Below are 27,030 nucleotides of genomic sequence, written 5' to 3' on the forward strand. Positions count from 1 at the left end.
AATTTGGCCAAAAGAATAATGAAATTAATTCCATAAAAATGTTTCAGCTTATTTCTATCGTAGGTAAAGAATCCAAGAAGTACATCTCTCCACAATAGTGTAATATCTTCATAAATATGTTAAATTATAAATCTACTGATGTCTTGCCACAGTTTTCTTACGTAAATACAATGCCAAAAAAGATGCAACACTGTTTCTGGGTGGTCATCACAAAAATAACAATGAGTTTGTTTTCCTTAAACTTTTTCATGCCTAAAATACCTATTCAGGCGTTGTATGATCTGGTATGCGTCAGAAACGCCTGGGCAACGAATGTGCCCAAAACTCAACATCTGGCCTTGTTTGACGTCATTACTGCCGACAGTGCAGGCGGCTGCCAACTGACTTATCTACAAAGAACATTGCATCATAAATAACTACTCGTTATTATTTGTAGGTCAGGTACAGTCACAATTTACCCTTGATACATTACGGTTTTGATACTTTCAAACACCGCCAGAGATAGAGCACGGCCTCTTTGTTCTCGAATTGAACACGATGGACCCTAAGGCCCAATACATGTCTGTCCTTTTCCTGCCTGTTTTCAAAACGGCGAAAATGTGTTAAGTGAACCGGGCTCAATGATACTAATATATTTTACTATGATATTGAAAGGTTTCGTGATCACAATCCTCAAATATTTTGAATTGTAATGTCTTCAAAAATGTATAATTTTCATCAGGCTTTCGTTATAGACAGTTCTTGTTTAGTTAGACACTATTTTTCCTTTGACAAGAACCGTAGCTAGCTAGCTAGGGTTTAAGTCACTATACGATTAATATTTATTATCGTTTAGCTAAGTGATATCTAACCTGGATGGCTATTCACTTTTACACTAGATGGCAAATAATGATTGGGACGGTTTGCTAGCAAGCCAGGCTCTTTCAGCGAGCGAATTAAGTTAGCGTCGACGAGTTTTGGTACTCGGCGAACCTCCCCCCGCTTCATGTTCACATGAGGTCTCTCAACAACGCATTTCACTTAGCCAGTTTGCTTGCATTTAACAGTAACGAACCCCGAGACGAAGTCATTAGACCGGTGCGTGTCCTGTGGCTATCTTGCTACTGCTGTAGCTAGGCAAGTACAGTAACTAAGTGCTCAAGCATAGCACTCAATGCTGGCTAAAAATAACAAACTCTTTGTCCCCCATTCAGCACCCCACCAAAAGTGGTGAGCCCGTCCACCTTACGACTTTACATACAACCAGTTGGGACTTTGTCGTTCTACATGGTCGATACAGCCAAGTCAGGACGATCAGAAGAGGTTGGAGGCACTGTAGTTTGTGAAACGAACTGGCATGAGGTATCTCTCTCCGCCTGGGTGTCTTCAAGTCGGGTTACCAAAGTAAACGCATTTAACTCGCTTTTTGACCGAACATCAAGCGTCATCCATGGCGTTGGCCTGTCACCAGTAGCTTGTTCCCGGCAGGGAAAACATTAGCTATTTAACATTAACAATACTGTTAAAGGTCACCCCTTTGTTTTGATTGTAAACTGTGAAAGAAATCCTTAAAAGTTATTCTACCACAGTGGAACATCATGTCGGAGGATAACAACGCAGAAAAATTCATCAAGGTACTGTAATGTTGATTCATTTGAATACAGAACAATTGTTTGCATGTTGGATGTGCTGCTAATGTCATAAGGCTAGGGCTGGGAATTGCCAGGGACCTCACGATGTTATCAAGATACTTCGGTGCCTATAAGATATCTATTGCGATTCTCACGATTCTAGCAATATGTATTGCGATTCGATGTTCCAAACATATTGCTGCAGAAGGACACGAGAGCCAAGAGAGAACGAGTTTATCAGTCATGGAAATAAGTGTTGAAAACACATTTGCTCCATATTTAAAAAGAACATTTAGAACCAGCTGTTAAGGAAAAATACTGAAGTTTTGGTGCAGGTAGCTAGCGCAAAAATAATAGGATATGGTCAAAATGATATGATACGATTTATCGTCAGAAATAATATCCGGATATGTAACTATCAATTCCTCCCGTCACTACATAATTCATTGGAATAAGTGTCACTTGACTGATAAGAGTCAGATTGTACTTCAAAGACTAATGTCAGTTGTTTATTTCTATTGCAGACACATTTCGTTCCTCTTGGTATGTTATTGTTGTTTAGAAGAAATGTTTAATGCAAAACATACACTCATGCTCATTTCAAATGACACAAATCTGACATGTTTTGGAAAGATTACTTTTTATTTCATCTCACATGAAACTTGCCTGGTTTGGTTTTCCACTTAAAGGAACACTCCACTCAAAAGTATATTTTGGTATTTATTTAATTAGTCCATAGTTGACATAGTCCCAAAATATTTGGGTCAAATCAGCAATCAAGTTTTCAAGATATGTAACTTAAAAATACAGAGATCAATAAAAAATATAATAAAGTTACACAATAACGTGGCTATATACATGGGGTACCTGTACCTAGTCAATGTACGGGGGTACAGGTTAGTCAAGGTAATTTGCACATGTAGGTAGGAGTAAAGTGACTATGCATAGATAATAAACAGCGAGTAGCAGCAGTGTAAAAACATGGGGGATCAGTCAATGTAAATAGTCCAGGTGGCCATTGTATTAATTGTTCAGCAGTCTTATGGCTTGGGGGTAGAAGCTGATAAGGAGCCTTTTGGATCTAGACTTGGCGCTCCGGTACCGCTTGCCGTGCGGTAGCAGAGAAAACAATCTGACCATTTTTTGGGCCTAACTCTGACACCACTTGGTATATCAGTCCTGGATGGCAGGAAGTTTGGCTCCAGTGATGTACTGGGCTGTACGCACTACCCTCTGTAGCGCCTTACGGTTGGATGCCGAGCAGTTGCCATACCAGGCGGTGATGCAACCGGTCAGGATGCTCTCGAGGGTGCATCTGTACAACTTTTGAGGATCTGGTAACCCATGCCAAATCTTTTCATTCTCCCGAGGGGGAAAAGGTGTTGTCGTGCCCTCTTCACGACTGTCCTGGTGTGTTTGGACCATGATAGTTTGTTGGTGATGTGGACACCAAGGAACTTGAAACTCTCGACCCGCTCCACTACAGACCCATTGATGTTAATGGGGGCCTGTTCCGCCCTCCTTTTCCTGTAGTCCTTGATGGCTCCTTTGTCTTGCTAACATTGAGGGAGAGGTTGTTGTCCTGGCACTACGCTGCCAGGTCTCTGACCTCCTCCCTATAGGCTGTCTTGTCCGTGATAAGGCTGTTGTGTTGTCAACAAACTTAATGATGGTGTTGGAGTCGTATTTGGCCACACAGTAATGGGTTAATGGGGAGTACAGGAGGGGACTAAGCACACACCCCTGAGGGATCCCAGTGTTGAGGGTCAACGTGGCAGATGTTGTTGACTACCCTTACCATCTGAGAGTGGCCCGTCAGGAAGTCCATGATTCAGTTGCAGAGTGAGGTGTTTAGTCCCAGTGTCCTTAGCTTAGTGATGAGCTTTCTGGCCACTAAGGTGTTGAGCTGTAGTCATTGAACAGCATTCTCACATAGATATTCCTTTTGTCCATGTGGGAAAAGGCAGCGTGGAGTGCGATTGAGATTGCGTCATCTGTGGATCTGTTGGGACGGTATGCGAATTGGAGTGCGTCTAGGGTTTCCGGGATGATGGTGTTGATGTGAGTCATGACCAGCCTTTTAAAGCACTTCATGGCTACCATGTGAGTGCTACGGGGCGATAGTCATTTTGGCAGTGCATTAATATGGAGTTAATCCCTCCTTTGCTGCTATAACAGCCTTCACTCTTCTGGGAAGGCTTTCCACTAGATATTGGAACATTGCTGCAGGGACTTGCTTCCATTCAGCCACGAGAGCATTAGTGAGGTCGGGCACTGATGTTGGCCGATTAGGCCTGGCTCACAATTGGCGTTCCAATTCATCCCAAAGGTGTTCGATGGGGTTGAGATCAGGGCTGTGTGCAGGCCAGTCAAGTTCTTCCACATTGATCTAGACCAAACCATTTCTGTATGGACCTCGCTTTGTGTGTGGGGGCATTGTCATACAGAAACAGGAAACGGCCATCCCCAAACTGTTGCCACAAAATTGGAAGCACAGAATTGTCTAGAAAGTCATTTTATGCTGTAGTGTTAAGATTTCCCTTCACTGGAACTAAGGGGCCTAGCCCATACCATGAAAAACAGCCCCAGACCATTATTCTTCCTCCACCAATTTTACAGTTGACACTATGCAGGGGGGCAGGTAGCGTTCTCGTGGAATCCACCAAACCCAGATTTGTCCGTCGGACTGCCAGATGGTGAACCGTGATTCATCACTCCAGAGAATGCGTTTCCACTTCTCCAGTGTCCAATGGTGGCGAACTTTACACCACTCCAGGCGATGCTTGGCATTGCACATGGTAATTTTAGGGTTGTGCACAGCTTCTCGGCCATGTAAACCTATTTCATGAAGCTCCCCACAAACAATTATTGTGCTGACGTTCCTTCCAGGTGCAGTTTGGAACTCGGTAGTGAGTGTTGCAACTAAGGACAGATTATTTTTAAGCACTTCAGCACTCGGTGGTCCAGTTCTGTGAGCTTGTGATGCCTACCACTTCACGGCTGAGCCGTTGTTGCTCCTAGCCGTTTCCACTTCACAATAACAGCACTTACAGTTGACCTGGGCAACTCTAGCATGGCAGAAATTTGACGAACTAACTTGTTGGAAAGGTAGTCATCCTATTATAGTGCCATGTTGAATGTCACTGAGCTCTTAAGTAAGGCCATTCTACTGCCAATGTTTCTCTATGGAGATTGCATGGCGGTGTGCTCAAATGTATACACATGTCAGCAACGGATTTTGCAGAAATAGCAGAATCTGCTAATTTCAATGGGTGTCCACATAATAATAATAATAATAATAATAATAATATGCTTGCAATAATAGTTTTTAACATGATTTTTGAATGACTACCTCGTCATTTTTATTTTATTTCACCTTTATTTAACCAGGTAGGCCAGTTGAGAACAAGTTCTCATTTACAACTGCGACCTGGCCAAGATAAAGTAAAGCAGTGCGACAGAAACAACAACACAGAGTTACACATAAACAAACGTACAGTCAATAACACAATAGACAAATCTATGTGCAGTGTGTGCAAATGTAGAAGATTAGGGAGGTAAGGCAATGGAGGTGAAGTAATTACAATTTAGCATTAACACTGGAGTGATAGATGTGCAAGTACAGATACTGGGGTGCAAAGGAGCAAGAAGATAAATATCAATATTAGAGGTCGACCGATTATGTTTTTTCAACGCCGATACTGATTATTGAACGACCAAAAAAAGCTGATACCGATTAATCGGCTGATTTTTATTTTATTTTTTATTATTATTTTGTATTTTTATTATAAATATATATATATATTTCTTTTTTAATAAAAAAAAAAAAGTATTAATTTATTTTTTTGATAATTTTTTTGGGGGATGGTTTGTTCTATTTTTTTAATTTAACTTTTTTTCAATTTATTTTTATTTGTAATAATGACAATTACAACAATATTGAATGAACACTTATTTTAACTTAATATAATACATCAATAAAATCAATTTAGCCTCAAATAAATAATGAAACATGTTCAATTTGGTTTAAATAATGCAAAAACAAAGTGTTGGAGAAGAAAGTAAAAGTGCAATATGTGCCATGTAAGAAAGCTAACGTTTAAGTTCCTTGCTCAGAACATGAGAACATATGAAAGCTGGTGGTTCCTTTTAATATGAGTCTTCAATATTCCCAGGTAATATGTTTTAGGTTGTAGTTATTATTTCTCTCTATACGATTTTTATTTCATATACCTTTGACTATTGGATGTTCTTATAGGCACTTTACTATTGCCAGTGTAACAATATAGCTTCCGTCCCTCTCCTCGCTCCTACCTGGGCTCGAACCAGGAACACATCGACAACAGCCACCCTCGAAGCAGCGTTACCCATGTAGAGGAAGGGAAAAAAACTACTCCAAGTCTCAGAGCGAGTGACGTTTGAAACGCTATTAGCGCGCACCCGGCCAACTAGCTAGCCATTTCATATCGGTTACACCAGCCTAATCTCGGGAGTTGACAGGCTTGAAGTCATAAACAGCGCAATGCATTGCGAAGGGCTGCTGGCAAAACGCACGAAAGTGCCATTTTGAATGAATGCTTACGAGCTTGCTGCTGCCTACCATCGCTTAGTCAGACTGCTCTATCAAATCATAGACTTAATTATAACATAATAACACACAGAAACACGAGCCTTAGGTCATTAATATGGTTGAAACCAGAAACTATCATCTCGAAAACAAAACGTTATTCCTGTTACATTGCACAACCTTCAGTGTTATGTCATAATTACGTAAAATTCTGGCAAATTAGTTTGCAACGAGCCAGGCGGCCCAAACTGTTGCATATACCCTGACTGCGTGCAATGAACGCAAAATGACACAATTTCACCTGGTTAATATTGCCTGCTAACCTGGAATACTTTTAGCTAAATATGCAGGTTTAAAAATCTATACTTCTGTGTATTGATTTTAAGAAAGGCATTGATGTTTATGGTTAGGTACAGTCATGCAACGACTGTGCTTTTTTCGCAAATGCGCTTTTGTTAAATCATCCCCGTTTGGCGAAGTCGGCTGTCTTTGTTAGGAAGAAATAGTCTTCACAGTTCGCAACGAGCCAGGCGGCCCAAACTGCTGCATATACCCTGACTCTGTTTACAAGAGAAGTGACACATTTTCCCTAGTTAAAAGAAAGTCATGTTAGCAGGCAATATTAACTAAATATGCAGGTTTAAAAATATATACTTGTGTATTGATTTTAAGAAAGGCATTGATGTTTATGGTTGGAGCAACGTGTACCTAAGCGATTATATGCAACACAGGACAGGTTAGATAAACTAGTAATATCATCAACCATGTGTAGTTAACTAGTGATTATGATTGATTGATTGTTTTTTATGAGATAAGTTTAATGCTAGCTAGCAACTTACCTTGGCTTCTTACTGCATTCGCGTAACCTCGTGGAGTGCAATGTAAAGCAGGTGGTTAGCGCGTTGGACTAGTTAACCGTAAGGTTGCAAGATTGAATCCCTGACCTGACAAGGTAAAAATCTGTCTTTCTGCCCCTGAACAAGGCAGTTAACCCACCATTCCTAGGCCGTTATTGAAAAGAAGAATGTGTTCTTAACTGACTTGCCTAGTTAAATAAAGGTCAAAAAATAAATGAATAAAATAAAAGAATCGGCCGAATCGGCACCCAAAAATACCGATTTCCGATTGTTATGAAAACCTGAAATCGGCCCTAATTAATCGGCCATTCCGATTAATCGGTCGACCTCTAGTCCACATATTTTAAGTCAGAACCGTCCAGAGTAGTGATGCTGGACGGGCGGGCAGGTGTGGGCAGCGATCGGTTGAAAAGCATGCATTTAGTTTTACTTGCATTTAAGAGCAGTTGGAGGCCACTGAAGGAGAGTTGTATGGCATTGAAGCTCGTCTGGAGGTTAGTTAGCACAGTGTCTGAAGAAGGGCCAGAAGTATACAGAATGGTGTCATCTGCGTAGAGGCGGATCAGAGAATCACCAGCAGCAAGAGCGACATCATTGATGTATACAGAGAAAAGAGTTGGCCTGAGGATTGAGCCCTGTGGCACCCTCATAGAGACTGCCAGAGGTCCGGACAACAGGCCCGCCGATTTGACCCACTGAACTCTGTCTGAGAAGTAGTTGGTGAACCAAGTGAGGTGTTCTCAAATGACTGCAAGGCTGTTGACTCTGCCGATAAGAATGTGGTGATTGACAGAGTTGAAAGCCTTGGCCAGGTCGATGAATACAGCTGCACAGTATTGTCTTTTATCGATGGTGGTTCTGATATCGTTTAGGACCTTGAGTGTGGCTGAGGTGCACCCATGACCAGCACGGAAACCAGATTACATAGCGGAGAAGGTACAGTTGGATTCAAAATGGTCGGTGATCTGTTTGTTAACTTGGCTTTCGAAGACCTTAGAAAGGCAGGGTAGGATAGATAGGTCTGTAGCAGTTTGGGTTTAGAGTGTCTCCTCCTTTGAAGACAGGGATGACCGCGGCAGCTTTCCAATCTTTGGGGATCTCAGACGAAACGAAAAAGGGGTTGCAACAATTTCGGCAGATAATTTTAGAGAGGGTCCAGATTGTTTAGCCCGGCTGATTTGTAGGGGTCCAGATTTTGCATCTCTTTCAGACCTTCAGCTATCTGTATTTAGGGTGAAGGAGAAATGGGGGAGGCTTGGGCAAGTTGCTCTGGGGGGTGCAGAGCTGTTGACCGGGGTAGGGGTAGCCAGGTGGAAAGCATGGCCAGCCGTAGAGAAATGCTTCTTGAAATTCTCAATTACCATGGATTTATCGGTGGTGACAGTGTTTCCTAGCCTCAGTGCAGTGGCCAGCTGGGAGGAGGTGCTCTCGTTCTCCATGGACTCTACAGTGTCCCAGAACTTTTTGGAGTTTGTGCTGCAGGATGCAAATCTCTGTTTGAAAAAGCTAGCCTTTGCTTTCCTAACTGCCTGTGTATATTGGTTCCTAACCTCCCTGAAAAGTTGCATATTGCGAGGGCTATTCGATGCTAATGCGGTACGCCACAGGATGTTTTTGTGCTGGTCAAGGGCAGTCAGGTCTGGAGGGAACCAAGGGCTATATGTGTTCCTGTTTCTACATTTTTGGAATGGGGCATGCTTATTTAAGATGGTGAGGAAAGCACTTTTAAAGAATAACCAGGCATCCTCTACTGACGGAATGAGGTCAATATCCTTCCAGGATACCCGGGCCAGGTCGATTAGAAAGGCCTGCTCGCTGAAATGTTTTAGGGAGCGCTTGACAGTGATGAGGGGTGGTCGTTTGACCGCAGACCCATTACGGACGCAGGCAATGAGGCAGTGATAGCTGAGATCCTGGTTGAAGACAGCAGAGGTGTATTTAGAGGGCAGGTTGGTTAGGATGATATCTATGATCGTGCCCGTGTTTATGGATTTGGGGTTGTACCTGGTAGGTTCATTGATCATTTCTGTGAGATTGAGGGCATCAAGCTTAGATTGTACGATGGCCGGGGTGTTAAGCATATCCCAGTTTAGATCACATAACAGCACGAGCTCTGAAGATAGATGGGGGGGGGGCAATCAATTCACTTGGTGTCCAGGGCACAGCTGGGGGCAGAAGGTGGTCTATAGCAAGCGGCAACGGTGAGGGACTTGTTTCTGGAAAGGTGGATTTTTTTTTAAAGAAGATGCTCAAATTGTTTGGGCACAGACCTGGATAGTAAGACAGAACTCTGCAGGTTTCTCTGCAGTAGATTGCAACTCCGCCCCCTTTGGCAGTTCTATCTTGTCGGAAAATGTTATAGTTAGGAATGGAAATTTCAGGGTTTTTGTGGTCTTCCTAAACCAGGATTCAGACATGGCTAGGACATCCGGGTTGGCAGAGTGTGCTAAAGCAGTGAATAAAACAAACTTAGGGAGGAGGATTCTAATGTTAACATGCATGAAACCAAGGCTTTTACGGTTACAAAAGTCAACAAATGAGAGCGCCTGGGGAATGGGAGTGGAGCTAGGCACTGCAGGGCTTGGATTAACCTCCACATCACCAGAGGAACAGAGGAGGATAAGGGTACGGCTAAAGGCTATAAGAACTGGTCGTCTAGTACATTCGGAACAGAGAGTAAACGGAGCTGGTTTCTGGGCATGGTAGATTAGATTCAAGGCATAATGTACAGACAAAGGTATGGTAGGAGGTGAATACAGTGGAGGTAAACCTATGCATTGAGTGACGATGAGAGAGATAGAAACATCATTTAAACCAGGTGAGGTCACCGCATGTGTGGAACTAAAGGGTTAGCTAAGGCGTATTGAGCAGGGCTAGAGGCTCTACAGTGAAATAAGGCAATAATCACTAACCAAAACAGTAATGGTCAGGGCATATTGACATTAGGGAGAGGCATGCGTAGCCGAGTGATCATAGGGTTCCAGTGAGTAGATCGGCGGGCTGGAGACACGGCGATTCAGACAGCTAGCGGCCCGGGGCTAGCAAGCTAGCAGAAGGGCCTTAGAGGGACGTCGCGACAGAAGAAGTCTGTTGTACCTCCCTCGTGCTGTTACGGCGGCAGAGTAGTCGTGATGGGTCAGCAGGGCTCCGTGTGGTGAAAGGGTCCAGGCTAATTGGCAAAATAGGTATAGTGGCCAAAGAATTTGTCCGATGGGCCTCTTCAGCTAACAGTCCGATATGCTCTAGACAGCTAGCGGGCCGCGGCTAGCAGGCTAGCAGATGGGCATTCAGGGGACGTTGCGACGGAGGAGCCAGTTGAAAAACCCCCTTGGGCAGATTACGTCGGTAGTCCAGACATGATGCATCGGTGGGGCTCCGTGTTGGCAGTGAAAGGGGTCCAGGCTAATTGGCAAAATAGGTATTGTAGCCCAAGGAGTGACTGATGGACCTCTTCGGCTAGCCGGGAGATGGGTCTAGCAAAGGCTAGCTCCAGGGTAATTGGTTCTTGCTTCGGGACAGAGACGTTAGCCAGGACTGGCCACTCGGATAGCATCTAGCTAGCTGCGATGATCCAGGTGAAAAGGTTCAGAGCTTGTGGTAGGAATCCGGAGATATGGAGAAAAACAAGTCCGATTTGCTCTGGTTTGAGTTGCGCTGTGCAGACTGGCAAGAGTTGTTCGGGCTAAAGGTTAGCTGATGACCGCTAGCTGACTACTAGCTAGTAGCTAGTTAGCTGGCTAGCTTCTGTTGGGGGTTCCGGTTCAAAAGTAATGGAAATAGCAGATCCATATCACATTGGGTGAGGCGTATTGCATGTTGAGGTTAAGAAACATATTTTTTGAAATATGCGAAGAAAAAATATATATACACCGGACAAGACGAGGACAAAGATGTCTGACTGCTACGCCATCTTGGATGATAATGACAGAATAGGAACCAAAGTTTTCGTCAGTGTTTCCAGGTGACCCTAATTAGGTGTTACGTTACATGTTTGCATACTTCATGTAGCTAGCTAGCCAACATATTCATCCTTATTTCTAACAGATTAGATACTGTGGCACAAACATGCTTATCTAGGCCTACGTCAGCGCTGGTACCAGGCGGTGTTAGATAACTAACTACGTTTGCTCTGACTCTTAGTACATTTAGCAAGCTAGCTAACTAGCGATTAGCATTAGCAGCTAACACAAGTTATTTTAGCAACACCTTGCTAAGACAAACTAGCAAAAAGTAGTTTGCAGACAGTAAGATACACAAACAAATAGTGTAATTATAGAATGCTTGTGGAAAGCAGCATGTCCCCAACAATTATCCATCCATCTGACCATACAGAGTGGTCGAGCAACTGCTCTCTCCTTGAGTGTTGGGGGCAGGGTTTGGTGTAGTTGGGGGCAGGGTTTGGTGTAGCTCGGGACGGCAGGTAGCCTAGTGTTTAGAGCGTTGGGCCAGTAACCAAAAAGTTGCTGGATCGAATCCCCGAGCTGACAAGGTAAAAATCTGTCGTTCTGCCCCTGAACAAGGCAGTTAAGCCACTGTTCCCCGGTAGGCTGTCATTGTAAATAAGAATTAGTTCTTAATTGACTTGCCTAGTTAAATAAAAAAAACATAGTTTGGGGCAGGGTTTGGTGTGGTTAGTGGCATGCAGGAGCGGGAGAGCGATGACTGAAGAAGCAAATGGAGTAAACTACAACAACGGACTTTGCGTATCACATTTAACAAACCAAACATTGAAATACCGTTATAGAAGGTAAAGTAAAAACCCAAACCAGTATGTGCATCAATACCGGTGTATATAGTAAAATACAGCATATCGCCGAGCCCTACCCAACCCATGACCTATCAATGTGTTTAGTTCAGTTTTTCATTTGCTACATATCCAGGCAATGTTTTTTGTGCTTTTTACGCTACAGTCCTTTTTCTGGAATAGATTACATTTAAGTGTGACATTAAACCTCTGGAATGTGATGTCATGGTCAGAATAAGGAGTAGCTAACTACTGTATCAAGCACCCTCAAGCTCAAGGCAGTACGGGTATTGTTAGCCCAAATCTAGACAGCTTTATGAATTATTTAATTTATTCTAAGGGCACTCCATTGTGACAGCTTGTGAGAAGTCATGGTCAAATGACGGGACGTGCTGCAAGCGGGTACAATGCCCAAAACTATATCCATAATTGGTAGAAGGTTCTGATTGGAGAGGCGCCGTTTGCATTGCCGAGCAGTGAACAAGAAAATATGAAATCCAGTTTTTAGATGCAATGTTTTGGTCTGGCTTTGCGCGAACATGTTTCCTCTACTTGGAATCCATTTTCGAAATAATTAAAAAAGGTTCCTAAATTTGGGCTAGGGTATTATAGACTAATTAGCCTATCAGATGCTTTTAGCTGGAAACACTTTAATGTATTAAGGCTATGTACTGCCCTGTGAAGTGTGAACCCCCTGCTCACACAGCTGGGTTAGAATGTGCTAAGGATGGGAGAGAGGGTGGGTTTTTGGAATAGCCTAGCACTGAGAATTGGAACACAGCTTGAGCGTGACTGCACACCAAAAGCTTCAAGGGCCAGAACGGTCCACTAGACTGAAAAGGAAATGCTTCAAGTGACAATTTAAGCATTTAGGCTTTTAAAAACAACTCATCCCTTGTTTTTTGTCAAATATGCCCTAGCTAGCCATAGGATAGAAATGGTGGAAGCAGAGCCCAGAGGTAAGGGATAGGTCATCTCTGGTCCAAGAAAAGCCTTGGACGGAATTGTAACGCATAACAATTACTCAAGTGTCAACACAATAGGAGCTTGACCTAGCAAAAGAGGGATTAGCCAATATTAACTGTGAACAGGGATGCTGCTGCCTACACTTGTTTCGTGTGTGACATTTTCCAATATCTATCTCTTGTGTTTGTCCTCGTCTCCCTCTCTTAGGAGACCTCCATCTTGGAAGAGTACAACATTAACTGGACACAGAAGCTCGGGGCAGGGATCAGTGGACCTGTTAGGTGAGCATTGTTCTATCAGAGTTTCCCCTACTTTTCCTAGTTTGCCCAGGGATACTAACTCATTTGTGCAATGTAGGAGATGCATAAATTATTTCATATTAGGCCTAAATGCAGATGAGGTTGAAGAGTGGTCCTCCAGAGGAGTCACTGTTAAAGGTGGTGTCACTGTGTGTTTATAGTGCCAGGGCTGGGAATTGCCAGGGACCTCACGATACAATATTGTGCCAATACGATATGTATTGTGATTCTCACAATTCTATATACTCCGATTCGATACTGCAAACTTCTACAGATGCACCATCAATAGCATTCTGTAGGGCTGCATCGCCGCCTGGTATGCAAACTACACCGCCCACAACCACATGACTCTACAGAGGGTGTTCCGGTCTGCCCAACCGATCACCGGGGGTAAACTGCCTGCCCTCCAGGACATCTACAGCACCTGGTGTCATAGGAAGGCCAAGAAGATCATCAATGACCTGAGCCACGGCCTGTTCACCATGCTACCATTTAGCAGACAGAGACAGTACAGGTGTATCAACGCCGGGACCGAGAAACTAGAAAACAGCTTTGATCTCCAGGCCATCAGACTGTTGAACAGCCATTAGTAGCCAGCCACCGCTTGGGTACTCTGCCTGGCAACTTAGACTGCTGGCCCATGTATGAAGAGACATTGAACACTGGTCATTTTTACAATGTTTACATATGGTTTTATCCACTTTATATGTATAATGAACAAAATTATAAATGCAACAGTTTAAGGGTTGGTTTCATGAGCTGAAATAAGTGTGTGTAAAGTTTGGGGTCACTTAGAAATGTCCTTGTTTTTTGAAGAAAAGCTGATTAAAATAACATCAAATTTATCAGAAATACAGTGTAGACATTGTTAATGTTGTAAATTACTATTGTAGCTGGAAACGGCTGATTTTCTTTTTTTTTTTACATTTCTTTTATTTTTATGAAATATCTAGAGACCCATTATCAGCAACCATCACTCCTGTGTTCCAATGGCACGTTGTGTTAGCTAATCCAAGTTTATCATTTTAAAAGGCTAATTAATCATTAGAAAACCCTTTTGCAATTATGTTGGCACAGATGAAAACTGTTGTGCTGATTTAGACTAGTTGAGTATCTGGAGCATCAGCATTTGTGGGTTTGATTACAGGCTCAAAATGGCCAGAAACAAAGAACTTTCTTCTGAAACTTGTCAGTCTATTCTTGTTATGAGAAATGAAGGCTATTCCATGCGAGAAATTGCCAAGAAACTTGATCTCTTCGACAGCTGCATCATACTTGGGTAGCTAGTGCCACATCACCTCATTATTCAGAAGTCTCCGCAGTGGCTCACACACTTCAGAGAGGCGCGACATGAACTTGGAGAGGTAGTTCACAACACCTATGAACCTCTGCACTGCCTTGGTGTCTTTGTGGTGGGGCATGTCCTCTTTGACTTTGAACTGGAGCTTTCTCAAGCTCAGCCTCAGTCCAGCAAAGCTATCACTTTAGCATCATGGTCTTGGATTGCCTCATCTGTTTCTCCACAGCCGACGACAAGTATGTAATCTGCAATAGGCTGATGGTCAATCAGGAGTTTTCTTTTTCAGCTGGTACACCTGCTTTTGCGTGCTTTTGGCAGCTTGTACAGTACATCAACAAAGGTCGGCATTATGTACAGTGCATTCGGAAAGTATTCTTTCCTCTTGACTTTCTCTACATTTTGTTACGTTACAGCCTTATTCTAAAATTGATTCAATAGTTTTTTTCCCCCTCATCAATCTACATACAAATACCACATAATGACAAAGCAAAAACAGGTTTTTAGACATTTTTGCAAATGTATAAAAAAATAAATCAACTATGACATTTACATAAGTATTTTGACTCTTTCCTCTGTACTTTGCTGAAGCACCTTGGCAGTGATTACGGCCTTGAGTCTTCTTTGGTATGATGCTACAAGCTTGGCACACCTGTATTTGGGGAGTTTCTCCCATTCTTCTCTGCAGATCCTCTCAAGCTCCGTCAGGTTGGATGGGGAGCGTCGCTGCACAGCTATTTTCAGGTCTCTCCAGAGATGTTCAATCGGTTTCAAGTCCGGGCTCTGGCTGGGCCACTCAAGGCCATTCAGAGACTTGTCCCGAAGCCACTCCTGCTTTGTCTTGGCTGTATGCTTAGGGTCATTGTTTTGTTGGAAGGTGAACCTTCGCCCAAGTCTGAAATCCTGAGCGCTCTGTAGCAGGTTTTCATTAAGGAGCTCTCTGTACTTTGCTCCGTTCATCTTTCCCTCGATCCTGACTAGTCGCCCAGTCCCTGCTGCTGAAAAACATCCCTACAGCATGATGCTGCCACCATCTTTCCTCCAGACGTGATGCTTAGCATCCAAACTTTTTCCATTTAAGAATGATGGAGGCCACAGTTCTTTTGGCGACCTTCAATGATGTATACATTTTTTGGTACCCTTCCCCAGATCTTTGCCTCGACACAATCCTGTCTCGGAGCTCTACGGACATTCCTCATAGCTTGGTTTTTGTTCTGACATGCACTGTCAACTGTGGGACCATTTTATATAGACAGGTGTGTGCCTTTCCAAATCATGTCCAATCAATTGAATTTACCACAGGTGGACTCCAATCAATTTCTATAAACATATCAAGAATGATCAATGGAAACAGGATGTACCTGAGCTCAATTTCGAGTCTCATAGCAAAGGGTCTGAATACCTATGTAAATAAAGTATCTGTTTTTATTTGTAAAACATTTGTAAAAAAAAAAAAAAGTCTAAAAACCTGTTTTTGCTTTGTCATTATGGGGTATTTTGTGTAGATTAAGGCTTTAAAAAAATGTCATCCATTTTAGATTAAGTCTGGCTTTTTGACAATCACCATGTTGCTAATCCAGTCGGTGGGCTCTGTGACAGTGGCTAGGTGGCCATCCCTCATGTTTGTCCGCTGCCTTCAGGGCCACGGGGTCATTTCTTGGGGCACACTGCACCAGTGTGATGCTGTTGTCGAGCACGATAGTGGATGTCACCTTGTAGTGACTCTATTGAAAATGTCACCTGGTAGTGAGTCGTTGAAAACATCCTGGTATGTAGTAACAAGGTGCTGCTTAGTTAATGTCCCTTAACCTCCCTGTTATACCTTGTGCAGGGATAGTGAAGTGCATTAACCCAATTTTCTTGCATGCTGAGCCTTTCTGATTGGCCTCTACAATCTCAGTCAATTCTATGTGTGCTCCCCTGACCACACATTCTGTTCTCCACAGTCATACTTAGTTCATTGTCTCACCTGAATATAGCTTCAGTTTGGTTTTGCTGGAGATAAGGTTAATCTTGTCCTTTATGCTCATCATGTCACAGGTTGCTCCTGAGTCTAATTGACACTGCTTTCCTCCATTGTGCAGTTGTAGGTTGACAATACATTTTTTTCTCCCTGTGCATGCATTGCTCCTGGTTGAATAGATATGTCCATTCTCCAGTTCCTCTTCCAGGGCTGGGGTATCCACTGTGTTTAGTTGGCACGAGGCTTGTTTCTTCATGCACATTTTAGCAAATTGATTTACAATTTCACACAGACGTCAAGCCTTACCATAGGCTGGGCATAGCTCCCGTTCTCGCCTGTGATTGTTGTCGCAGTATCTGCATGTCCCAGGGCTTTCCCCTGCTGCACTCAATTGATGTTGGGTTTTTTCTTGCTTAAGTGTAGACTGCCGTCGGGGTCGCCATCCGTTGATGCTGTTGTCCCCTGATCTGTCCTGCGTCATTGCTCTCATTCTCCTATCTGTCAACACTGCAGCCCGGCAGATCTCAATGGCAGAGGCTGGAGTGAGATCACGTTCTCAGAGGAGGCGACGACAACGTGCACCCTCATCAGCAATCCCAAACACCACTCTGTCCCTTATCAGCTCATTTTTTTAATTGTCCATAGTCACAAGAGGCTGCTTTCTCTTAATCGGGTCACAAAAGCATCAATTGACTCACCCTCTTGTCTGCAGGTGCTGAAAATAAAGCGTTCAAAGATACTTTAAACTGTATATTTTATTTATCTCTCGAGGGCAATTAGAATATCTACAATGTCCTTTTCTTGATCTGCTGTTATATACAAGTTGTGTTTGTAGATGGGATGACACTCACTGCCCATCACTCTTCTCAGTGTTGCTGCCTGCACTTCAGATGATTTTTCGTATAATCCAGAGGCTAGCAGATCGCCTTCAAACTCAGCCTTAAAATTAACCCGGTTATTGCCTAAATCGGCAGTCATTTCATCTGGCGGCGGGATGTTGGTAGCCATGCTGACACTGTATGCAATTTAGTTAACGAGGAACAAATTGCTAGTTAACTAGCTTGCTGCTGATGCCAAAACCTTTATCCTAAAGTGCTTACAGCAGCAGTGCACTACAGACTCCAGCAACGTGATGTACACTTATTTTGGGTTCAGTTACTTCTGACACCATGTTTGTGTGATAATAATGGCTCGGACTCAGAGCTTTGAGAATACTTCAGTCATGTTAACATGGAAACCATGGAATGCTGGGACGGCCCAGAATGCAACCATAATACATAAGGTGCAGTACACCTGAAGGCCAATAGGTGGGGACCTAGTCCCTCTAACAGGTGGACTACTCCCTGTAACATCTGTCTGTCTCTGGTATTTCACTCCTACTGATCATTGGTTGAAGCAAAATGTACCTCCAGGATAGGCTAGGCTTTATTCGTAGTGTAATCTGAGTTTAGGAGCAGAGGTTTTGATTGAATGTTTTGGTCCTCGTTGGGGACTGTCTTTATTTGTTTCTAGGAACAAATTGTAGCCTAGTACTGGTATTTGGCCTACTTTTTTATTTAAATCTGCAAAATTTAACTTTTTGGGTTACCTGACCAAATGTGAGTTATAGATCTGGAATTGTCATTGAAAGCAAGTCTAAGAAGCAGTAGATTTGTTCAGTGTGCGCCATATCTATGCTTTCCGTTAAGTTTTTGCGTCTTTTACTTTCAGTTTTGTACACCAGCTGAAAATACAATATTTTTTATTATGAAAAATATATCTTACTGCAGTTCAGATGGTAAAATGATTCTCTACACAATGACTGATTGTTTTGTCACAAACTGAAAGTAGGCAACTATTCCAATTTTACCAACCAGGAAATGGCGGAGCGATTTCTGCATATTGCACATTTAACTTAATAATAGAGTGGACTACCGTGCACCATGAAAAACTGCCTAAATATTTTAATATTGTCAAATGTTTTCCTTTAAATGTTTATTTTCCCCTCCAAAGAGTTTGTGTGAAGAAGTCAACTCAGGAACGATTGGCCCTGAAAATCCTAATTGATCGTCCCAAGGCCCGAAATGAGGTTTGAACCATTGTTTTGCTTTTCTGATTGTCTTTTGTACGTCCTTGTGTGTTTGTCGTCTGCGCTGTAGGTGTCTGTTTGGTCAGCGTTGAGTCTCCTGTGTTGACTTTGTCTACGTTCCAATGGACATCCTATTCCCTATGTAGTGCATTACTTTTAACCAGGGCTCTAGGGGTAAAAATAGTGCACTATATAGGGAATAGTGTTCCATTCGGGGGCATGCACTTTGTCTCGTGTTTCGTCATTGTGTGTCTTCTTGTCTTATCTCCACTCTTCAACTAATACTCAGGGTGGCTGTGGCTCACTCACCCACTCAATGTCATCACCAGCCCACGACTTACTTCCCTGATAAAGCACCTCCAATAACTGCAGTTGATCAGCTGTGTGAGGTGAAGTCGAAACGAGCAATGCAGTCACATGCCGCCCCCCTCCCAAATTGACCCACTACTACTGTTTACTTTGTCCATCAGGCATCTTACTGAGTCTACCTTTAACTCCCTGTTCTGTCCATGATTCAGGTGCGGCTCCACATGATGTGTGCTACACACCCCAACATCGTGCATATTATGGAGGTGTACGCCAACAGTGTGCAGTTCCCTCACGAATCCAGTCCAAGGTAAGGAAGAGCGAGTCCAATGTACCAGCACATACAACATGTTATTGACGGGCTCATTTGAAACACGTGAATGTTATTATCGAATTGCTACATAGTGTATTTACACGTGTTATGCTCCTGCACCAAGTGTTCGTGTATCTGTTTAAATGTAACAATGGGTAACCATGACATTCACAGATGTAACAACGAAACAAAAACTTTTCCCCAGATTTGAGTAGAGGGAAATGCCTTGATTGCCTTAATTTTCCACTTCTATGTGGCTGCAGAGCGAGGTTACTGATCGTCATGGAGATGATGGAGGGAGGCGAGCTGTTCCACAGGATCAGTCAGCACAGACACTTTACAGAGAAGATGGCTAGCCAGGTCACCAAACAGGTAACCCCAAAATTCCTCTGTGGCTCAGTTGGTAGACCAAAGTGCTTGCAACACCAAGGGTTGATTCCTATTGGGGCCACCCATATGGAAAATGTATGCATGCATGACTGTAAGTCACTTTGGATAAAAGTGTCTGCTAAATGTTGTGTATTAGATTTATGCACATTCAAACGTGACAAATTCCTCCTCTCAGACTTCTAATGCACCTGTGCATTAATAACATCCTGTGAACGTTGTGTAGTTGAGCCTCTGTCTGAGTTTACTCTGTCCCCCATCAGATCGGCCAGGCCCTGGAACACTGTCACTCACTGAATATTGCACATCGAGACCTGAAACCAGAGAACCTGCTCTTCAAGGATAACTCCCTGGTGAGGGGCTAGATGGGCTTACGGGGAAACGTGCATGTGCATGCGCACACACACAGCTCTTACTACAGCTGTCTAGTAATAGGCTACAACAAACATGTTGTTGTAATAGGCTACAACAAGCACGTTGCAAGAGTCCTTTCACCTTTTTAGGAAATATGTTCTGACGTTCTCCCTTTCATGTTCAAGGATGCACCGGTGAAGTTGTGCGATTTTGGATTTGCAAAGATTGACCAGGGTGACTTGATGACCCCACAGTTCACTCCTTACTACGTTGCACCTCAGGTAAAGATGGGTGCTCTGCTCAGATCTGACACCAGGTTGGGGACCATTTAAAACAAAAAAAAAGAATTAATAAAAAAAAAAAATCCTGGTTCAATGAGTGTCGTCTTCTCCTCTCACCCTAGGTACTTGAGGCTCAAAGGCGACACCAGAAGGAAAAGTCTGGAATAATACCTACCTCACCCACCCCTTACACCTATAACAAGGTGAGCAACTACCCTACCTCAGCCACGACAAACCATTATCCCACAAATGGCAACATCTCAGTTTTTTTTAAGGGTTTACAAAAACATCTCACAAGGATCTTCACATGCTGCAACATATTTCCACTAAATGACATCAGTGTTTGCAGGGTTGTGTCGAGCTACTCTTCTCCATTCTCTCCCTCCCTCTCTTTCTCTCTCTATACATATGGCCTGGCTCATTCACGTTCCCTTGCTGTGCATACAGAGCTGTGACCTGTGGTCCATTGGGGTGATCATCTACGTGATGCTGTGTGGCTACCCTCCCTTCTACTCCAAGCACCACAGCCGCACCATCCCCAAGGATATGCGCAAAAAGATCATGACGGCCAGCTTTGACTTCCCCGAGGACGAGTGGAGCCAGATCTCTGAAATGGCCAAGGACATTGTCCGCAAGTACGTCCCTACAGCAGGTCTTACTGTGTGTGTGTGTGTGCGCCAAGGATATTTTCCTCAAATACCTCCCCAACATGGATTGTGGGTGTCTCCAAGTTTTAAACAGATGGCATGGTTCATGAGTGTTGTTTTAGGCAAAACCAATTTGGACCGCAAACAGTGCTTTAGTGCTGTATTGTTTGGATTGAGTAGGAAGAATCTAGTTCACTAATATTACTCTCCCTCTGTAGGCTGCTGAAGGTGAAGCCTGAGGAGAGGCTGACCATTGAGGGTGTACTGGAACACCCCTGGCTCAACTGCACAGAGGCCCTGGACAACGTGCTGCCCTCTGCACAGATGATGATGGACAAGGTGGGCCTGGATGGATGGACAGAGATGGAGAGCATTTATATAGCTCTCTGTCTCAAAGCATTACATAGAGCCAGTCATACTTTTACAGGGCTGTGAGACTCCGGGGACCAAACTTTTGCTGCCTGCCTTAAAAACTTCAATGTTCATGGTGTAACACTTTGCCTTGTGACCCTTCCTGTCTCCCGCCAACTCTCTCTCCCTCTGCCAGGCAATGGTAGCTGGGATCCAGCAGGCCCATGCTGAACAGCTGGCTAACATGAGAATACAGGACCTCAACATCAGCCTCAAGCCACTCAACTCAGTCAATAACCCCATCCTGAGGAAGAGGAAACTCCTAGGGTCCGTTGGTCTCTCTGCCTATCTGACTTGTTACATGCCTCTCTGCCTCTTTTGTAGTTGGTTAGGATCTGCTTCACATTGTCTGACTGTAGAGCCCATAGTGAGGAGTGACTTTCAACAGCACTGCTAAACCAAATATGTGTGTGTGCGGTTGGTGTCTGGTATATGTATATCCTAACTGTGTGTCTTTTGTGGTACAGCAGCAAGCAGAGGGATGGCTTCTTCATCCACGATCCAGAGAACGGTGGCGAGGACGCCAATGTGGCCCTGGAGAAACTCAGAGACGTCATCGCTCAGTGTATCCTCCCACAGGCTGGTCAGTCTCGCGCGCGCGCGCACACACACACACACACACACACACACACACACACACACACACACACACACACACACACACACACACACGCACCACACACTTCACGTCAACCAATACAGGTATACATCTATTGACAAGCACAGACAAAAAGACATGTATGCACTTACGCATTTACTTGGTATACAGCACAGACACTTGACACTTAACTGTGTGTTTGTGGCAGGGGAGAATGAGGACGAGAAACTGAATGAGGTGATGCATGATGCGTGGCGTTTCAACCGAGACTGCAAACTACTGCGAGACGGGCTGCAGGGCCTCAGCTGGGATGGTAGGCACAACACGGCACTATATACGGCATACAGTGTGCAATGTCAGCTTATACAGTTGAAGTCGGAAGTTTACATACACTTAGGTTGGAGTCATTAACTCCTTTTTCAACCACTCCACAAATTTCTTGTTAACAAACTATAGTTTCGGCAAGACGGTTAGGACATCTACTTTGTGCATGACACAAGTCATTTTTCAAACATTTGTTTACAGACATATTATTTCACTGGTCAGAAGTGGGTCAGAAGTTTACATACACTAAGTTGACTGTGCCTTAAACAGCTTGAAAAATTCCAGAAAATTATGTCATGGCTTCAGAAGCTTCTGATAGGCTAATTGACATTATTTGAGTCAATTGGAGGTGTACCTGTGGATGTATTTCAAGGCTCACCTTCAAACTCAGTGCCTCTTTGCAAAATCAAAATAAATCAGGCAAGACCTCAGGGGGAAGAAAAAAAAAATTGACCTCCAGAAGTCTGGTTCATCCTTGGGGGCAATTTCCAAATGCCTGAAGGTACCACGTTCATCTGTACAAACAATAGTACGCAAGTATAAACACCATGAGATCATACCGCTCAGGAAGGAGACGCATTCTGTCTCCTAGAGATTAATGTACTTTGGTGCGAAAAGTGCAAATCAATCCCAGAACAACAGCAAAAGACCTTGTGAAGATGCTGGAGGAAACGGGTACAAAAGTATCTATATCCACAGTAAAACGAGTCATATATCGACATAACCTGAAAGGCCACTCAGCAAGGAAGAAGCCACTGCTCTAAAGCCGCCATAAAAAAGCCAGATTACAGTTTGCAACTGCACATGGGGACAAAGATCACACTTTTTGGATGAATGTCCACTGGTCTGATGAAACAAAAATAGAACTGTTTGACCATAATGACCATCATTATGTTTGGAGGAGAAAAAAAGGAGGCTTGCAAGCCTAAGAACACCATCCCAACCGTAAAGCACAGGGATGGCAGCATCATGTTGTGGGGGTGCTTTGCTGCAGGAGGGACTGGTGCACTTCACAAAATAAATGGCATTGTGAGGAAGTATGTGGATATATTGAAGCAACATCTCAAGACATCAGTCAGGAAGTTAAAGCTTAGTCGCAAATTGGTCTTCCAAATGGACAATGACCCCAAGCATACTTCCAAAGTTGTGGCAAAACGGCTTAAGGACAACAAAGTCAAGGTATTGGAGTGGCCATCACAAAGCCCTGACCTCAACCATATAGAATATTTGTGGGCAGAACTGAAAAAGTGTGTGCGAGCAAGGAGGCCTACAAACCTGACTCAGTTACACCAGCTCTGTCAGGAGGAATGGGCCAAAATTGACCCAATTTATTGTGGGAAGCTTGTGAAAGGCTACCTGAAATGTTTGACCCAAGTTAAACAATGTAAAGACAATGCTACACTCAATTAGTATTTGGTATGTAAACTTCTGACCCACCGGGAATGTGATGAAATAAATAAAAGCTGATTTAAATCATTTTCTCTACTATTATTCTGACATTTCACATTCTTAAAATAAAGTGGTGATCTTAATTGACCCAAGACAGGGAATTTTTACTAGAATTAAATGTAAGGAATTGTGAAAAACTGAGTTTAATGTATTTGGCTAAGGTGTATGTAAACTTCCAACTTCAACTGTATACAGTATTCAGAACCCTTGACCTTCCACAGTTTATGTTACAGCCGTATTCTAAAATTTATTAAATTGTTTTTTCCCCCCTCATCAATCTACACACAATACACCATTAAAAACATTATTATTATTTTTTTTTTTTTACATGTTTCCAAATTTATAAAACAAACTTAAATCACATTTACCTAAGTATTCAGACCCTTTACTCAATACTTTGTTGAAGCACCTTTGGCAGCGTTTACAGCCTTGAGTCTTCTTGGATATGATGCTACAAGCTTGGCGCACCGATATTTGGGGAGTTTCTCCCATTTTTCTCAGCCGATCCTCTCAAGCTCTGTCTCTCCAGACATGTTCAATCGGGTTCAAGTCCGGGCTCTGGCTGGGCCACTCGAGGACATTCAGAAACTTGTCCCGAAGCCACTCCTAAGTTGTCTTGGCTGTGTGCTTAGGGTCGTTGTCCTGTTCAAAGGTGAACCTTCGCCCCAGTCCAAGGTCCTGTGCGCTCTGTAGCAGGTTTTCATCAAGGATCTCTCTGTACTTTGCTCCGTTTCTTCTTTCTCTCGATCCGGACTAGTCTCCCAGTCACTGCCGCTGAAAAACATTCCCACAGGATGATGCTGCCACCACCATGCTTCACCATAGGGATGGAGCCAGGTTTCTTCCAGACATGACGCTTGGCATTCATGCCAAAGAGTTCAATCTTGGTTTCATCAGATCAGAGAATCGTTGTTTCTCATGGTCTGAGGGTCTTCAGTTCCTTTTGGAAAACTCCAAGCAGGCTCTCATGTGCCTTTTTACTGAGGAGTAGCTTCCGTCTGGCCGCTCTACCATAAAGGCCTGATTGGTGGAGTGCTGCAGAGATGGTTGTCCTTCTGGAAGGTTCTCCAATCTCCACAGAGGAATTCTGGAGCTGTATCAGAGTGACCATCGGGTTCTTGATCATCTCCCTGACCAAGGCCCTTCGCCCTCGATTGCTCAGTTTGGCCGGGCGGCCAGCTCTAGGAAGAGTCTTGATGGTTCCAAACTTCTTCCATTTTTAAGAATGATGGAGGTCACTGTTTTCTTGGGGACCTTCAATGGTGCAGATCTTTTTTGGTACCTTTCCCCAGATCTGTGCCTCGACACAATCCTGTCTCGGAGCTCTACGGACTGTCAACTGTGGGACCTTTATATAGACCGGTGTGTGCCTTTCCAAATCATGTCCAATTCATTGAATTTACCACAGGTGGACTCCAATGAGGTTGTTGAAACATCTCAAGGATGAGCAATGGAAACAGGATGTACCTGAGCTCAATTTCAAGTCTCGTAGCAAAGGGTATGATACTTAAGTAAATAAAGTCTTTCTGGGCAAACATTTAAAAACTTTTCTCTTTGTCATTATGGGTTTTTGTGTGTAGATTGCTTTTTATTTTATTTTTTTTAATCCGTTTTTGAATAGGGCTGTAATGTAACATAGTGGAAAAAGTCTAGGGGTCTGAATACTTTCCGAAGGCACTGTACATCAACACTAATTTCTGTGGAGGAAATCCCATAATTAAAGGGAAGTTCTACCTTTTTTCAGCATAAAATTCTAATTCCTCAGTTAGTAACCTTTACCTGCTCTTGGTTAAAATCACATGATGCACAGCAGATGATGGCATCAGTGTCTCCGGATGATGTCATCGGTAAACACTTATCTTCAATCTGTTTGTTTATCTATGTTTTGTAATCAACGTTTTGAAATGTGTTGACGTTGGATGGTGCTGGAGATGAAAATGATGTTGAAAAAGAGTGGAATTTCCCTAAAATCTGGTTCTAGTCAACATTTCTTTCTTTGGTCTCCATTGTAGGACGGGCCTTCTCTGACAAAGTGGATCGCTTGAAGTTGGCTGAAATAGTGAAACAGGCCATAGAGGAAAAGACACATTTACAAGACTCTCAGTAGCATTTATTTATATCTCCTTTTGTATCATTTATTCTAACATTTTTTAAGCTAATGACTGTAGAGGCATTTTTTGTGTAAATTAACAGCTTAAACTATAGGATTTTTTTTAAAGAACTCACTTGCAAGACTATTGTACTGTAGATATATTGAAAAGAGGCCTTGTTGGCACTATATATTTTTTTTATGAACAGGTGCAAAGAATAAAAAATCCTTATATTTTAGTAAAAAAAAGAGGAAAATCACAAAAATATTATTTTCTGTAACCCACTGGAGGGAATTTTTACAAGCTGCTTGTCCTGGATGTCCACGGTGATGTTTTAATCTCACTCGTTTTTTTATTTCATTTGATTCTTATTCCTTTACCTTTTTTAACAATGCTACAAATTGTATTTATTTCACAAAGAAACCCTTATTTTTTACCATGAAGCCTGATGTTTGATCATTCTGTCAGTTGAACAATATGGGTCTCTAAAGCAGACAGAGGAACTAGGCTTAGACTTGGGTTGTTCACCCACTGGGTGGTAAGTGGTCCTGGGGGTAGGGTGAAGGGACCTCAGTGGAAGTGTGAGGGTCTCCTGTTTAGCTCCAGTAGTTAGCTGAGATTACTGCTGTTGTACCTTGAAGCTGCTCTGCTTCAATCTAGATATCAGCAACAGTCAACTTTATTACGTAATGTGCAATAGTAATTTAAAGCATGTGCATAATTTGTACATAGGTTCTATATACATACATGTTCTAAAATACACTAAATGCCCAAAAGTATGTGCACACCTGCTCGTTGAACATCTCATTACAAAATCATGGGCATTAATATGGAGTTGGTCCAAATAGCCTGTCCTCAGTTGCAACACTCACTACTGAGTTCCAAACTACCTCTGGAAGCAAAGTCAGCACAATAACTGTTCGTCGGGAGCTTCATGAAATGGGTTTCCATGGCCGAGCAGCCGCATACAAGCCTAAGATCACCATGTGCGATGCCAAGCGATTGGCTGGAGTGGTCTAAAGCTCGCCTCCATTGGACACTGGAGCAGTGGAAATGTGTTCTCTGGAGTGATGAATCATGCTTCACCATCTGGCAGTCCAATGGGTGAATCTGGGTTTGGCGGATGCCAGGAGAGCGCTACCTTCCAGAATGCATAGTGCCAACTGTAAAGTTTGGTGGAAGCGGAATAATGGTCTGGGGCTGTTTTTCATGGTTCGGGCTAGGCCCCTTAGTTCCAGTGAAGGGAAGTCTTAACGCTACAGCATACAATGACATTCTAGAGGATTCTGCGCTTTGAAATGGTTTGTCGAGATCGGTGTGGAAGACCTTGAATGGCTTGCACAGAGCCCTGACCTCAACCCCATTGAACACCTCTGGGATGAATTGGAACACCGTCTGCGAGCCAGGCCTAATCGCCAAACATCAGTGCCGGACCTCACTAATCCTCTTGTAGCTTAATGGAAGCAAATCTCTACAGCAATGTTCCAACATCTAGTGGA

General features: G+C 43.2%; 1 protein-coding gene across 3 annotated transcripts; it reads left to right on the forward strand.

Moving 5' to 3' along the window:
- Positions 1 to 237: 237 nt before the first annotated feature.
- LOC106580195 (MAPK activated protein kinase 5) lies at positions 238 to 25,974 on the forward strand. Of its 3 annotated transcripts, none has more exons than XM_014160996.2 (15): positions 238 to 1,077; positions 1,194 to 1,613; positions 12,952 to 13,025; positions 18,296 to 18,371; positions 18,890 to 18,987; positions 19,254 to 19,362; positions 19,641 to 19,730; positions 19,917 to 20,012; positions 20,135 to 20,215; positions 20,460 to 20,647; positions 20,878 to 20,998; positions 21,207 to 21,337; positions 21,538 to 21,653; positions 21,877 to 21,981; positions 25,454 to 25,974. In XM_014160996.2, the coding sequence occupies exons 2-15, from the start codon at positions 1,578 to 1,580 to the stop codon at positions 25,546 to 25,548; spliced, it is 1,416 nt and encodes a 471-aa protein (XP_014016471.1). In that variant the 5' UTR covers positions 238 to 1,077; positions 1,194 to 1,577; the 3' UTR covers positions 25,549 to 25,974. The 3 variants fall into 3 exon arrangements, with proteins under 3 accessions (XP_014016471.1, XP_014016472.1, XP_045560235.1); XM_045704279.1 differs by adding an exon at positions 13,318 to 13,708 and having other exon boundaries at positions 240 to 1,613; XM_014160997.2 differs by having other exon boundaries at positions 239 to 1,613; positions 21,541 to 21,653.
- Positions 25,975 to 27,030: the final 1,056 nt, after the last annotated feature.

Source organism: Salmo salar, chromosome ssa20, assembly GCF_905237065.1.
Source record: "Salmo salar chromosome ssa20, Ssal_v3.1, whole genome shotgun sequence".
NCBI lineage: Eukaryota > Metazoa > Chordata > Actinopteri > Salmoniformes > Salmonidae > Salmo > Salmo salar.

Coding starts and splice junctions, on each gene's coding strand:
- LOC106580195 (XM_014160996.2), top strand. CDS start 1,578: ATGTCGGAGGATAACAACGCAGAAAAATTCATCAAG. Junction 20,999..21,206: donor CACAGATGATGATGGACAAG/GTGGGCCTGGAT, acceptor TCCCTCTGCCAG/GCAATGGTAGCTGGGATCCA. Junction 21,654..21,876: donor GTGTATCCTCCCACAGGCTG/GTCAGTCTCGCG, acceptor TGTTTGTGGCAG/GGGAGAATGAGGACGAGAAA.